Genomic DNA, 16,467 nt, shown 5'->3' on the forward strand with positions numbered 1-16,467 from the left:
TTCTTCGTCACAGCAGCCTGGGTGGTCCTCCTGCCGTTCCTCCTCTCACCCCCATCCGTGGCAGCCAGACCCCTTACTGTGCCCAACAAGGCCCTGCGTGTCCTGCCGTGTCTTTCCCACCCCGTCACCTGCTTGCTCCAGCTCCAGCGCTGTCCTCGCTGTTCCTGGAACCTGCCACGCGCTTGTGGTCTCGAGACTTCTGCACTTGCTATTCCATCCGCATCTGTCTCTCCCCAGCTTCTCAGCTTCCTCCCTCACCTCTTTCAGGTCTGCTCAGATCTTATCTTATTAGAGGCTCCCCCCTTGCACTGTGTATAAGACTGCAGTCTGTCCTCGTCTCCCCACACCAGCCAGCATCCTGCCCCCTTGGCCCGGCTTTATTTTCTACATAGCACTGACCATCACTAACGTACACTTGCCTCTTGTTTTTCCTCTCCCCGCCCCAGAAGGTAAACTCCACAAACGCAGGTTTTTGGTTTTGTTTTTAAAATGGAAATATTATTGACATGCGACACTATGTAAGTTTAAAGTGTACAGTGTGTTGATTTGATCCTCGTGATTCCACCTATATGACATTCTGGAAAAGGCAAAACCATGAGGTCGGAAAACAGAGCAGTGGCTGCCGGGGTGCAAGAGTGAGATAGGGATTGGCTGCAAAAGGACGTGTGGGAATTTCTCTGAGTGATGCAGCCGTTCTGTGTCTTGATTTTTGCTGCGCAAGTGAATGCAGAAATCCTCAGAACTGTGTAGGTGAGTCTTAGTGGCTTTAAATTCAGCCTTAAGAAAAAACAAATAGAAGGGAAAAAAAAGCCTACAAAATCTAGTGTTGGCAACTGGAATGCTCATACGTTATTGGTGGGAATATAAAAAACAGCCATTTTGGGAAACAATTTGATGGTTCCTTATAAAGTTAAACGTATACTTACCATATGACCCTGCAATCACACTCTAGGGTATTTACCCAGTGGAAGTGAAAGCATGTCCACACAATAGTCTGTACATGCATGTTCAAAATACCTTTATATTACAGCCCGCAAATGGATGTCTGTTAACAGATGAATAGGTAAATTGTGAGATATCCATGCAGTGAAATAAATTATTCAGCAATAAAAATGAAAGTTTGGTAGAATCTTGATTGTAGTGGTGGTTACACGTGCACATATATGCGTTTTTCAAAACTCATCAAACTGTACACTTTAAATTGGTGATTTATATGTAAATTGCACCTTAAACTTGATTTAAAATTTAGTATTTGTAAAGCTTTTAGCACATGCCTAGCTTTTAAGCGTGCATAAGTGTTAGCTATTATTAGTGTTTTCTCCAAATGGAAATACGATTTTTTTCTTAAGACTTATAGTATGACCTAGTTCTAGCAGGTAAGTTAAACTTGGAGTCATTTCATGACCAGACGTTTCCTAGCCTCTCATGAATCGGCTTAGAGTGTTTAAATGAGCGAAACGGAGAGCTAGCGCATTGATAATCCCAAGGCTGGAATATGCAAAGGTCCCCCTGAATTCAGTAGTCTTCATTAAGATTTTTTTTTTTTTAATTCTGCAAGGGTTTGGGGCCTCTGCTTTTCTAAAGTGTTACTAAACAATTAATACAACCTTCGTCTCACGTATGAATTTGCTCATAAGCTGAATGTTCTTTGAGCGAGCAAGAGAGTTGAATTCACTAGATATTTACTGAGCATTTGGTATGTGTTTGATAGTCCGTTAGGACTTGCAGCCAAACAGAACTGAAGCAAACCTCAATCGCCGTCCTCAAACACTCAAGGAACTACATTTACATTTAACTGAGGAGTCAGGATACACACAGGAAACACAATAGTGGACGCCGTGACGGGATCAAGCACTAAGCAAAGGGCTGGAACCATGACTCTCCCGTCTTGAGAGGAAGCGGCACCATGGGAAGGGTTTGGGGTGGGGAGGATTGGTGTGGAGCGTCTGAAGAACACGGGGCTTGGGGTCAGAAGACCTAGGTCTTGGCCCTGCCGCTTACTTAATGTCAGCCTAGGTCAAGTCATTCACCTTTTCCAAGCCCCTGTCAATAATAAGAATTGTGATAGTAACAATGATGTTTTCACTGTCACAGAAATGCCAGAAGGCATTGTGTAAAGCAAACTATGCATCACGCTTCAAAGTTGCGTAATTAGCTTTATTATCTCGCCTGGACCCTAAAGTTACAGCGAATGCCTACCGTGTGCCAGGCACTACGTGAAGCATTTTACACATAGAATTACTCCTCACGAAAGCTTTGTGAGTTATTATTTTCCCCCATTCTGCAAATGAGAATAATGAAGTTCTGAGAGACCCTGCCCTGCTCACACTTATTCAGCTATGTGACCAAGTCAGATTTGCTTTACCTCAGCTTCCAGGACCCAGAGAAAGGAATAAGCCTAGGAATGTCACAGAGGGTGAAGTGTGCATCTGTCCAGAGCACAGAACATGTCCTGGGCAGCAGTAGCCAGAGATGAAATAAATAAGCTTGTGGGCTGCCAGCGAGGGCTGTTTTATTTTCAAATGAAGTCATTTCTTGGTGTGCTTTCCCATTTAAATTACAAAGTACAAAAAGAATTTATATTTTACTAGTTACTGGTAATGTCTGTTGAAAGCATACTCAACAATATAAGGGATTTTAAAACCTGACGCTGGTTCAGTAGGCCCTAAAATCTGCTTGATTAATATGCGGTAATTGCTTTTCCAGTTGAATTTCTGCACTGGCGGAAAATATGCTCTACATAGGCAAAAACAGACAACTAAAATTTTTCTCTGATGTCGTCAGAGGCTTTCACTGTGCCAAGTTAAGCAGGACTCCTGTGCACGTCAGACTCCTCCGGGCCCCTTCTTCCTCCAGCTGCTATTACAGTGACTGTGTCTACATGGGCTGCAGCCATGTTCGGGCAGGTGCTTTGCCGGGGCCCACGGCAGTGGAGCTTCTCTGATGCCTCATCCGTGCAGAATGCTCGTAGGACCCACTCTGAACTCAGGATACGAGGGGCAACTGATGCCCAGGGGGTTACCCTTGACCAATGGATTAAAAGAATCAATGGCGGACTTCCCTGGTGGCGCAGTGGTTAAGAATCCGCCTGCCAATGCAGTGGACACGGGTTCGAGCCCTGGTCCGGGAAGATCCCACATGCCACGGAGCAACTAAGGCCGTGCGCCATAACTACTGAGCCTGCGCTCTAGAGCCCGTGAGGCACAACTACTGAGCCCACGTGCCACAACTACTGAAGCCCACGTGCCTAGAGCCTGTGCTCCCCAACAAGAGAAGCCACCGCAACAAGAAGCCCGCGCACTGCAACGAAGAGTAGCCCCCGCTCGCCGCAGCTAGAGAAAGCCCGCGTGCAGCAACGAAGACCCAACGCAGCCAAAAATAAATTAATTTATAAAATTAAATTGAAAAATAAAATAAAGAGTTAAAAAAATAAAAAAAAAATAGAATCAATATATAGATGCTTCCTCCTTTGATTTCCCAAAGCAGAACAGTTTGGAGAGGCATTTCGTAAGGCACTTTAGAAGGTCTTGACAGAATTGAGCACCAGTCACCCACGGTGGCAGCCAACCGAATAATGCATCCTTGAATTGGTTTTCCTTCCTTGTTCTCTCCCTCACCTCACACTACTGCTCCCTGAGATCACATTCACACGTAAATCAACTGCGCACAATGCTTTGTCTTGGCTTCTGCACTGGGGTAGCATGGAATCCAGGCTAAAAAAGTGTGTTCAAAAGATGTCAGCGGTGAGGAAGCCATTGTTGGTCAAGTAGGTCGTGCTAGGCTGTGCTTCGCAGTAGTATCAATCTACTAAGATTTTCCCTGTGGTAGTTTGGGATGAGCTACAGGTGGGTCATTGGATTGGATTATGAAGAAGTTGGGGCCCTTGAACAGTATGGGAACAATATGTGTGTGTGTGTGTGTGTGTGTGTGTGTGTGTGTGTGTGTGTGTGTATACAAAGAAGATGTGTGTGTATGTGTATTTTTACATATATACACACACTCATCTTCTTTATCCATTCATTCATTGATGGACACTTAGGTTGTTTCCATACCTTGGCTATTGTGAACAACGCTGCAATAAACACGAGGATGCAAATATCTCTTTGAGATGCTGATTTCATTTCCTTTAAATAGATACCCAGAAGTGGGAATACAACAGTAGTTGTATTTTTAATTTTTTGAGGAACCTCCATACTGTTTTCCATAGTGGCCGTACCAATTATTGGGCTGGCCAGAAAGTTCAGGTTTTTCCATAAGATAATGTAACAGAAAAACCCCAAACAAACTTTTTGGCCAACCCACTACATCCCACCAGCAGGTGCACAGGGGCTCCCTCTCTCCACACCCTCACCAACACTTGTTATCTCTTGTCTTTTGGATAATAGCCGTTCTAACAGGTGTGAGGTGATATCTCACTGTGGCTCTGATTTGCATTTTCCTGATGAGCAGTGATGTTGAGCACCGTTTAATATACCTGTTGGCCATTTGTATGCCATCTTTAGAAAAATGTCTCAGTTCTTCTCTCCATTTTAAAGTTGGATTCTTTGGTTTTTTTGCTATTGAGTTGTGTGAGTTCTTTAAATATTTTGAATATAAAACCCTTTCCAGAGATACGATTTGCAAATATTTTCTCCTATTCTGTAGGTTGCTTTTTCATTTTATTAGTGGCTTTCTTCGCCGTGCAGAAGCTTCTTAGCGTGGTGTATTGGGTTGGCCAAAATCTTACGGAGAAACCCAAATGAACTTTTTGGCCAACCTGATACTTCCACTTTTATTTTACTTTTGTTGCCTTTTCTTTTGGTTAGTGTCAAATCCAAAAAATCATTGCCACGACCAATGTCAAGGAACTTACCCTCTCTGTTTTCTTCTAGGAGTTTTATGATTTCAGGTCTTAAGTTTAAGTCTTTAATCCATTTTGAGTTGATTTTTGTGCATGGTATAAGATTGGGGTCCGGTTTCATTCTTATGCTTGTGGCTGTCCAGTTTTCCTGACACCATTTATTGAGGAGACTGTCCTTTCCCCATTTATTCTATATTCTTGGCTCCCATGTGGTAAATAAGTTGACCGTATATGCACAGGTTTATTTCTGGGTTCTCTATTCTGTTCCATTGATCTATATGTCTTTTTTTCATGCCCGTACCATATCGTTGTGATTGCTATAGCTTTGTAATATATTTTGAAATCAGGATGTGTGATAATATCTTTAGCTTTGCTCTTCTATCTCAAGATTGCTTTGGCAATTGGGTCTTCCACGATTCCATACAAATTTTAGGATTATTTTTTCTGTTTCTGTGAAAAATGCCTTTGGTATTTTGATAGGGATTGTATTAAATCTGTAGATGACTTAGGTAGTATGGACATTTTAACAATATTAATTCTTTCAAAAACACGATCAAAGTATCTTTCCATTTATTTGTGTCTCACTGTCCTTCATCAAATTTTCAGTGTACAGATCTTTCACTTCCTTGGTTAACTTTATCCCTAGGTATTTTATTCTTTTTGATGCATTGTTATGGGATCATCTTCTTAATTTCTCAACCTAGTAATTTTTTTAATTGGATGCTGGATATTTTGAATTTTGCCTTGCTGGTTGCTAGAGCTCGTTATATTTGTTTAGTGTTGAATTTTGTTTTGGCACACTGTTAAATTAACTGGATCCTTTTGATACTTGTTTCTAAGCTTATATATCAAGTCTAGAGCTGCCTTTAAGTCTAGGGCTAATTAGTCCCCACTACTAAAGAAATGTCCTTCTGAGAATTCTGCCAGAAGCCCCAGCTACCACTCTGACTGGTAGGACACAGACTATTCTCAGCCCTGTGTGAACTCAAGGAAGTGGTTCTCAACCTCTGGTAGAGGCCTCTCATGCATCACTTTGACTTGAAGGGACCCTTTTGCAGATCTCCAAAGCTCGCTCTCTGTGCAGCTCTCGCTCTCCAAAACATTGCCCTTAAATTCCAGCCACCTTAGCTTCCATGCAGTGCAACTTCCATCTGCTCAAAACACCAAGCACACGGACTTTATTCAGATTCTTCTTTCCTGTACTGGGAACTGCTTTCAAGCAGTAAGCTCCTGCAACAGTAAGACTCAGTTTGTTTCTTGGGGAAACAGTACTTGTGCTGTCCATTGTCTGATGTCTGAAAACCAGTTTTGAAATATATTTTGTCCAATTTTTGAATTGTTTAAGGGGGAAGGGTAAACCTGGTCCCATTACTCCATCTTGGCTGGGAGCAGCGGTCACACCCGGAAACAGTTTGTTAGGTGGGTCAAACGTTAGGCAGAGTCACAAGTTTTATTAGCATCATGATATAAGTGAGTTTGAGCTTGATAAGACAGTCCGTACATTTTCCTAAAATCTGTGTACTCTGTGTCATACATGACCAAACATAAGGCAGTCTGGTATATAATGTGATCCTCTAGTTTCCCAATGAGAAGATTAAAAAAGGAAAAGCTTAGATGGATAGATAGAGGATATACAGATGGATGATAGCGATTTAGACATTGATATAGATATCCTTTAAGAGATGGAGATGGAATGCTTAAATATCTGCGTTCAGTTATAAGTATGTAAAATTACACATTAGATAAACGAACATGATTTTAGAATATTGCTTTTTCCTGCTCTCACTTAACATGAAATAATTTTATTCAATCACTCATATGCGTCTTTGGCTTTAGTAATTTTGTCCTTGCTATTATTTCTTTTTGAGTTTCCTAAAACATCATTTTATATCATCAAAGTTATATGAAGCACAGCCCTTTTTGACTTTCAATATATGTTGCTCTCTCTGGAAATTTTACCCAGGCCACAAGGAAATGGCTTGCCTTTCTGTGCTTGTCTTTTTTTTGTTCGTTTTCACTTAGTGATCACCACATGTAAAACACTTACTTTGTGGCTTTTGTAAGTGATTTTTATAAGCATTGTTAACAATATAAACAATTGGACTCGAGTGTCACAGCCCCAAGAATAATTACTAAATACTAAACCTGTTCAATTTTTTGTCTCTGTTTTTCAAAATCCATTCCATCAAATGACCTCTATAATCATCCAAAACTAGTGTTTTAAGGTCATTTTAGACTCAGCTTGCAAGATAAAATATAGAGTGTCCACTTAAACTTGAATTTCAGGTAACCAATAAATACGTTTTGGTGTAAAAATGCCCCACATATTGTTTGGAACATACTTATACTAAAAAAAAAAAAAAATGTTGTGTATCTGAAATTCAGATTTAACTGGGCATACAGAATGCCCAACTACAGATTTTTCTTTGTCAAATCCGACAGTCCTATTTTAGACCAATGCCTACCTCAATTAATCTTCCTAAGATATTGCTTATCAGATGATTCCTTCTGTTTTGAGTGATAATATTGAGAGACGACCTCACTTTATATTTAGACGTGAACAGTAATGTCCTCCATCATTTTCTTCCTAAGTATGTAATACCATAAGCACTCTTAAATATATTTCCAGGCATTTTCCCTTGCTGGAAGGTGGAAGTTAATTCAGAGAATAAAATATTAGAAAACTCAGTTCACCAGTTTTCTGAATATGCCGCCAGAACCCGTATCACTAATTCAAGCACGATGTCCTTAACACGGGTTTGGACTGGGTGAGTGTGCTCACTTTTCTTTTCATATTTTCAGCTTTATTTTCCCCGAGCCTTTCGGCACACGGACAGTTTTCAAAGGCAAATGTCATCTTTCTCACCACCATCCTGACTGCACAAAGTGTAGGTAGCTATTTCCTAAGCCACATGTGCTTGCGAGGCAATTTCAGTAGCAAGTCGGTAGGATCTAGGAGGAAATCTAGGATTAAAGAATCTCTAATCCAATTGACTGTTCTTTCTTTCTTTGTTTTACAAAAACATAAGTCTTGAGGACTGAGTTTCTTCACAAAACTAAACATGTTTTCTTCATTTATTCTTGGGCATGGTCACAATAATGCTTTCATTTCCCCATGCTATATTATTTAGAAAGAGTAATTGAGTTTACCCCAGTACTGCGGAATCCTGGTGGGGTGTCAGATCTTTAATAACTTAACTCGTTCTGTCACTTTATTGAATTAGGAGGAAAAAATAATGTTTGCCACTTTGAATCCCATTTTAGAATCTATGAAAAACTGCTAAGTTCATCTGTGGTTCCTGAATACCTTCGGTTAATATCAAATTGTACCCAGCTTGAATCATTTCCTGTGATTCAGAAAATCATTTTTGTTCCATCCCCAAGGATACAAATTGGAAGTAAAGTGATAAAACTTGGAAGTAACACAATAAAACATCCCTGGGAACCATGAGAATCTTAGATTAACCACTTGGAGGGTTTAAGTTCTTGCCCAGATGTGCTGGAAATATCCTTTCCACACAGTGAAAATATTCACTGCCTTCTTTAATGCAGTGATTTTCTCTTGCTTGCTTTCTTCTTCTCCTCCTCCTCCTCCTTTTTACTTAGAAAAGTAGCTGCTGATCTTGCTGGCAGATGACACTGCTAGTTCTGAGGAAAATTCGAGAGCTCCCCACCTTGGAGGCTGATGCAAGGTGGTAGGGGGAGCTGAGTGCTTGGGCCAGAAACTTCTTCATGCCCTGGCTTAAAAGGCATTTCTTCCAACACATTCCTATCCCTAAAGAGCATCCCTGCTTTCCTTTCCAGCACAGTTCTTCCCCTACCAGCCAGACAACTGACATTAACCAGAGCCCTACCAGCCCTGTCACCCTCTCCCACACCGGTGACTCATTTTATACGATCGATTTCAGCATTCTTAAAGAAAGAATTTTTTAAAGTATAATTTAACAAATGGCACTTCCTCGGTGCTCTGGTGTTTCCATTCTTAAGGGCAAGTGCGCCCGGGGCCAGTGTGTTCACAGCATCCTCTCTCATCCTGTAACTATCAAGCCAACTTGAAAAGATGCCCAGCGGTCTTTCCTTTACAACTCGATTTCTTTCACAGTAGTTTATACTGAATGATGACCTGTGGTCCAGAGTGAGACTGAAAATGGCCCGTCTGCTCCTTGCCCGAGGGAATGGCAAGTTCTGGAGGAAGAAATGTGGAACTGTGTTCCGACCTGTGCTGGTCTCTTGGGGAAGCACTGGGGCACATCAGTCTGCGGCTCTGGGGCTCGGGTTTTCCTGCATGGAACAGGGAGCGTGGAGAGTAACAGGTCCAAACAGGAGGACTCCAGGGCCGCTCGTGAATTCCAAGCTGTGGTTGGCGTCTCGACAGAGTCCCAGTACCCGTGTGCATGGGCGAGCTGAGTCTCCCAGAGGGTCTGGGGCAGGAATCTCCTGAGCTCACAGCATCCTCTGTCTGCGTGGACCGCCCACCCTCTGCGAGCTTCAGAGGAGCAGTACCCAGCCTGATGTGCTTCCCCGAGGACTCTGGCGTACAGGGGTGGCACCCGGCACGGCGGCAGGCAGAGAGGGGGCACTTGATGGTTAAATGTCAGTTTAACTAGTTCATCTACAAAGATGATGTTTACAGCTACAGTTTCTAGTCGACATTCCCCCCCGCCCCCCGCACTGAGCAGAACTCAGGATGGGGGGCATCGGGCAGCAGGGAGAAGGGAGCAGTAGATGCGAGGTCAAATGTCTTCACTTCTATGGTTATTTTAAATAGGTTTTCATTGCTTTTTCTCTTCCTGGGGGAAGTTGCTTAAATATCAAAAATTTTGATTTTCGTCATCTACTAAAAGCATGGAACATTTCCAAGCACAGTTAAGTACTTGCCTAACATCATCCAGAATAAAATAACCAGGGACATAATTTCCCTGCTCCTGTTACCTCGCGTGGCTCTGCACCACACAGGTGCTCTGGGCTTGAGCAGGGTGCGATTGCTTTTGTCTCCAATCCTAGAAAATGCTGTGTTCCTTTGTGTTGGGATAAAAAAAAAAGGGTATTCTGGTCCCTTTGAGTCAAGAAAATTCTTTTTTGCTTTTTAAAAAAAAAATTTATTTTTTTTAAAGCAAAGTACAATTGATTTACAATGTTGTGTTAGTTTCGGGTATACAGCAAAGTAATTCAGTTATGCATATGTATATATATATTCTTTGTCAAGTTCTTTCCCATTTTAAGTTATTGCAGATATTGAGCATAGTTCCCTGTGCTCTGCAGTAGGCTCTTGTTGTTTATCTATTTTATAATATAGTAGTGTGTGTGTGTTAATCCCAAACTCCTAATTTAGCCCTCCCCTGCACTCCTTTCCCCTTCGGTAACCGTAAGATTGTGTTCTATGTCTGTGAGTCAGTTTCGGTTCTGTAAATACGTTTGTTTTATCATTTTTTTAAGAGTCCACAAATAAGTGATATCATATGATATTGGTCTTTCTCAGTCTGACCTACTTCGCTTAGTAGGATAATCTCTAGCTCCATCCGTGTTGCTGCAAATGGCATATTTCATTTTTTAGGCTGAACAGTATTCCACTGTGTGTGTGTGTGTGTGTGTGTGTGTGTGTGTGTACACACACACATAATACCACATCTTCTTTATCCATTCCTCTGTCAGTGGACATTTAGGTTGCTTCCACCTCCTGGCTATTGTAAATAGTGCTGCCGTGAACATTGGGGTGCGTGTGTGTTTTCAAATTAGAGTGTTCATCTTTTCCGGGTATGTGCCCAGGAGTGGGATTGCTGGATCATATGGTGATTCTATTTTTGGTTTTTTAAGGAAACTGCATACTGTTCTCCATAGTGGCTGCCTTTACCTTTGGCTCCATTTACATTCCCAGCAACAGTGTAGGAGGGTTTTGCTTTTCTAATTTCACGATACCAGTACAGGCGGACCTCGTTTTATTGCACTTGGCTTTAATGTGTTTCACAGATACTACGTTTTTTACAGACTGAAGGTCTGTGGCGACCTCGTGTTGGTCAGGTCTGTCAGAGCCGTTTTTCCAACAGCATTTGCCCCTGTCTTCCTGTCTCTGGGTCACATTTTGGCAAGTCTCACAATATTTCAAACTTTTTCGTTACTGTTGCGTCTGATTATGGTGGTCTGTGATCAGGAATCTTTGATGTACCACTGTGACTCACTGAAGGCTCAGACGATGGTAAGCATTGTTCAGCAGTAAATTATTTTTAATTAAGGCATGTCCATTTCTTTAGACATAATGCTATTTGACGGCACACTTCATAGACCGCAGTATGGTGTACACATTAACTCACATGCACTGAGAAACTCCACATTCATGTGATTTGCTCTCTCGTGATCTTCCCTTTCTTGGTGGTTTGGAGCAGAACCCGTGCTGTCTCTGAGGTCTGGCTGTATTTGGTTTGTCTGTGCCGAACATAAAGGAGCCCAAAAGCCTGAGAGCAGCCCTGGAGGCCAGTGTCGCCTTCCCCCCTGCTTCCCTGTTTCTCTGTCCACTGTTCACCAGGTGCCGTCAGGTCCCCACTCCTGCTGCTGTCTTGGGGGTGAGGGTATCAAGGGTAGGGCACCTACTTCCTCCCCTGTGTTCTCCCTGGCTCTTGTCTCCGTAAGCCAGCACGATGCCCCACGCTCTGTGAGCATTGAATACGTTCCGTAAAGACACAGTGGGCGCTGACATTTATAAGTGCCTTGTTTATGTCAGCCACCATCTCACCATCTCATTTAATGCTCACAGCCATCCTAGGCCACAGGCCCTATTATTATTCCCATTTTCCAGATGAGGAAGCTGGTGCTTAGGAGGTCCACATTTTACCCAGGATGCACAGCTCCGGCAGAGCCAGGATTCCACTGAGGCCCAGCTGCCTCTGGAGCTTGCATCTTTACCTCCACAGTGAATCAGTGATGTCAGTTTGTTCCATTAAGTCAGTGGAGAGGGGGGCAGCAGTCTTGGGACAAAGCTGACCCCGAGGATGGCAGAGCAGAGACCACAAGAAGCCGGGGGGCTGGAGGTGCATCTACCACGCTGGAAGGCTGTCCCTTCGCTGGACTTGCAAATTCCATAACAAATAGCCTTACTCTTTTTTTTTTTTTTTTTTTTTGTGGTACCCGGGCGTCTCACTGTTGTGGCCTCTCCCGTTGCAGAGCACAGGCTCCGGACGCGCAGGCTCAGTGGCCATGGCTCACAGGCCCAGCCGCTCTGCGGCATATGGGATCCTCCCAGATCGGGGCACAAACCTGTATCCCCTGCATCGGCAGGCGGACTCTCAACCACTGCGCCACCAGAGCAGCCCTAGCCTTACTCTTGAAGCCACGTTAAGTTGGTGTTTGGCTATCTGTAATAGAAAGTACTCTTACTGACATGCACTGGGCAAGCTGGGTCTGCGGTCCTTCATTACTGTTGCATCTTCCACTTACTAATTATTTACAGAGGTGCTTCTTTTCCACAGGAACATATTCATTAATGAAATGTTAGCAAATATTTATCATATACCAGTTGGAAATCAAACTACACCAATAGACGATTAAAAATGTGTTCACATGCTTTTGTTCTCGTGAATATATTTTTTTTCCTGTTTTAACTTCTGTGTTTATTTCATGCCCCTAAGAGTTTATGAAACTGTCCGGCTCTCCGTGGAAAAAGAGGTAACATTCATTTCTTGGTGGCGCGTCACAAGCATGCTGTCTGGGCAGAAAGCCCTCTTACACTCACTTGCAGGGTGATTTATTTCTTTGCGAGCTGCAAAGTCGCAGCCTTGTGGGAAGAGTCCGCCACGTTCAGACAGCAGTGACAGGTTGAGAAATGGTCTTTGTCCAAGCCAAGTCTCTTCTGGATCCTTGATTATGTCTAAATGGTGCTCTTATCCTTACACAGAACCCACCTTCTCAGTCCACCAGGAAGCACTTGATTTGTTTCCCAGCCCCGAGGATGGGAGAAAGCAGCAGTCTAAAGGGTAATCACACAGCCAGGTGAGCTGTGGCTTGGGAGAAAATGGGTTTGAATGCTGAAAGAGTTTGGTATTATGCTAACCTATTTACTAAGGAGTCTGCTCAGCCCTGCCTGGGAAATTGGATGGGCAGGCAGGGAAGGATTCCGGACACTTCCAAATGGGGACACCCCGGGTAGCTCTAATTGTCCTGGCTGGAGAGAGGGGGCTGAGCAGGCAGTCATGAGCCGGCAGTGCCCATGGTGCGTGTGACCTGGAGAAGACAGACCTACAGATGTGGGTGAATGAAGGTCTTCACAGCAAGCCCAGCTCTTGTGGGGGGAGCACCTTGGGCTCCATCGCCCACAGAGGACTGATTTCCCTAGTGCTGTGGTTCAGATTTGCTTAAGTGACAAGGACAGCCAGCGAACAGGACAACGGAACCAGGTGTTTCTGGGAGGACAGGCACCCTGATGGAGTCTTGACCAGGCGAGATGACCCTGGCCCATGGTCCTGACATGCCTGCACCCCTCTGTGGGTTTAGGAGGGCCCTGTCCCCGCAGAATCGGCAAGGTGAAGACTGAAGACAGACAGCGGCTGTGATGTTAGAGTCTCCTAGGGCTGCCCTTAAAACTTCATTCATTCCTTGGGGCCAGCCAGACATCGTGTTAGATTCCAAGGATGAAGGAGAATAAGTGTGTGTGTTTGTTGGGTGGGTGAGGGGAAGGTGGTCTGTGTTGCGAGTCGAATAATATTTTGCATGTGCTAAACTAGCTTCTTATTCACAGGAATGTAATGTCCTAATCCGTTCCTAAAATGAGAAATTTTATAACACAAAGTCATTCCATTTGTAAACACCAGGGGCTTGAGAAACAGGCCCACGGAGGGGCTGGGAAGCCTTAGAGCAGCTGGATTCAGCTTCTGAAATCATCCTCCAGATGTGCGCCAGACCCCGCCCAGCCCCTGGAGAGTGCCTGCCGCATGGCCTCCAGGCCCCCTCCCGGAGGTTTCCAAGTGAATCTCTCCCACTTGCTGTGACATGGCCTGCAATGTCCAGTTGAGGCCAGAGTCAGCCCACACCTCTGCGGATGAAAGAGCGTCGGGACTTCCTGGAGGAAGTAGACATGGCTTGTGACAATCTTTTGGAAAGAGAGGGTCCCCAAACCGGGACCAGGACAACCACAGCCCCGCTGGAAAGGCCAGGCCTCTGGTCTCCGAGCCTCGCTCACCAGGTGTGTGCCCGGGAGCCTGCAGGACCACTGGGCCCCCTGGTGCCTGAGGAGCCTCCAGTGCAGACCCTTCAACACTATTTCCCAATGAAGTTACACACGCAGACCCAGAGAAAACTGACAAGAGTGGAAGCTGCTCATCCCATAACCTTAAAATTGCATCCCATCCCCACTCCTCACACCCACCGGGCCCTAGGAATTAATCTGTTTTTTTTTAGCGCAGTAATTATTTTGTGACAGACACAATTATATGCATTGTATCTGTGCAGGCGTGACAAATCTGTTGATTTGTTAAACTGTGAACTGTTAAAATACGCCAATATTTTTGTAACTGCTTTGGCATTCTTCATTTTAAAAAATATATCAGGTGATTTAATAAAAAGTAAAAGAGGAATCGGGCCTGGCCTTTTTGAACCTCAAAGAGGTCCTGCCTGGCCTGGGTGGCAAGGTTCACCCAGGTGGAGAGAGGCCTTGCTCAGAGTGTGGTCCCTGGGCCAGTAGGTCTGCCTTGCCTAGAACTTGTTCAGAACACGGACTGCGCCTTTGCATAAGATCACCCAGTGATTCCTAACAGCCGCAGGGAGCACAGGAGAAGATGTGTCCAGCGCTCTGTCCCCCAGCACTGGGCCCCTCGCTGTTTGGGGTCAAGGGGTGAGCCCCCTCCAAGGCAGCACAGAGCCCCCCAGGGAAGGTGAAGGTCATGGAGACCTGGGCTCCCAGATCCAGCCACTCCTCCCTCATTCACAAAAAATTATACTGTTACCACTTATTGACTTTTATTTGTCAATAAAAGCTCTATGGCAATTTGCTTGCTTTCTTGTTTTGTAAGTCAAATTCCTGGAGACAGAAAGTAGAATGGTGGTTCCCAGGGCCTGGAGAGCAGCGGAGATGGGGCCTTCATGCTTAATGGGGACAGAGTTGCAGTTTTGCAAGATGGAAAGAGTTCTGGAGACGGAGCGGGTGATGGTTACACAACAAGGAAAATATCCTTAATGCCACTGAACTGTACACCCAAACATGGTTAAGATGGTAACTTTGATGTTACGTATATTTTACCGCATTAAAAAGAAGCGTTAAGGAGGTATAGTCAGTGGGACGCAGTGGCTGGTTCCTGGACAGGAAAGAGGAAGAAGCAGCTGTCCCGCCGGGCTCCTCCGGCTGTCCTGACTCACGGTTACACCCTCCACTTGCTCTTCCTAAAGCTGAACACTCTCACGGTCACCAACAAAGCACCTACAGAGGCTGCACCCGGGACCAACGAGGGCCCGGGACCTGATGGAGAGGACAGTGCGGGGCGCGGCTCAGCGGAGCCCGCCGCCGCGGGAAGGATTCTGCCGCCGCGCGCGCGGAGAATGGGGGATGCTGCCGCCGCGGGAAGGATGCTGCCGCCGCGCGCGCGGAGAATGGGGGATGCCGCCGCCGCGCGCGCGGAGGACGGAGGATGCAGCGGCGGCGGGGCGGCTGGGTTCCCGGCGGCCGAGGCCCGGCCAGAGGCGTGAGGGCTGTGGTTTGGCGCCACCACTTCCAGACCAGGGCCCCGCGTCCTGTGTCTCCCCTTTGTGCTCGCGGGCCTCAACAGACACCCTGAAGTGGGAGCTGGAGGAAAGGGGGTCCCTGGGCTCCCCAGGGCGGCGTGGGGTCTGGGGAGCGGCTACTGAGGCCTGAGGGGCAGGGCTGGGGAGGGATGGAGAAGGGGGCGGGGAGGAGGGGGCCCTGGGGGTGGCCGGGAATGGGGGTTGGGGGTGGTGAAGGGCCCCTGAGGAGCAGGGAGAGCCCCGGAGAGGTGTGGGCCAGAGGACCAAGGTGGGAGTCCGTCGCTTAGAGGCCGGGACGGCTATTGGACCTTGGCCTCCAGGAGGGTCAGATACAGACGCTGCCCTACAGGGCTTCTGAGGGGAGTAGAGGAAGGAGCGTGTGGCCCTAGCTGAGGCTCTGCGCTTGGAATCCGGGCCGGGAGAGGCGGAGGCAGCGCAGAATCAGGCAAAGATGCAGAGGGTTTTGCCAGCTGCTCGGAATCTAGGGCTAATGCAGTTGTCGAGAGAACCCTTTCCTGTAACCCTTGGGGTCCCAGGGCAAGATCCAGGTCCACAAATCAAAGAACAGGTCACAGAGCTCCTACGCTGTCACAGGCCCCTGGCCCACGCTCACCTCCGCGTCCCCAGCCGTCTCCCAGCCAGTGTTCCCCGGGCCGTGTGGTTACCACTGAACAGTTATCTGCCTGCTTTGCGGAGGAAACGAGAGCACGCCACCCTCCTGGTGCCGCCCACTCTCCAGCAGCCTTTGTTGGGTCCGGTGGAGACTGGCTGTTCCCTGAGTCCAGTGGCCGTACCTCCTGAGCTCCCACACCCCGTCCTGTGTCACACGTGGCACCCTTGCCCAGCATGCCGACCCTTCGGCCCTTGGTCTTCGCCTTAAAACTGGAGCTTGAAGACAGTTCTAAGCACTTCTGTTCCTGACCCTG

At 45.9% G+C, this 16,467-nt stretch overlaps 1 protein-coding gene across 4 annotated transcripts in view; it reads left to right on the forward strand.

Annotated features, from left to right (window-relative positions):
- The window catches only part of CDK8 (cyclin dependent kinase 8), a 115,724-nt gene extending 100,917 nt beyond the window's left edge, over window positions 1-14,807 (forward strand). For all 4 annotated transcript variants that reach the window (XM_032611452.1, XM_032611453.1, XM_032611455.1 and 1 more), the window contains exons 13-14: window positions 12,726-12,820; window positions 13,639-14,807. In XM_032611452.1, coding sequence (XP_032467343.1) covers window positions 12,726-12,820; window positions 13,639-13,702 — 159 coding nt within the window. In that variant the 3' untranslated portion in view covers window positions 13,703-14,807. The remainder of the gene's footprint in view (window positions 1-12,725; window positions 12,821-13,638) is intronic.
- The last annotated feature ends 1,660 nt before the right edge of the window (window positions 14,808-16,467 follow it).

The sequence above is a fragment of the Phocoena sinus genome, chromosome 18 (genome assembly GCF_008692025.1).
Source record: "Phocoena sinus isolate mPhoSin1 chromosome 18, mPhoSin1.pri, whole genome shotgun sequence".
Classification (NCBI taxonomy): Eukaryota; Metazoa; Chordata; class Mammalia; order Artiodactyla; family Phocoenidae; genus Phocoena; species Phocoena sinus.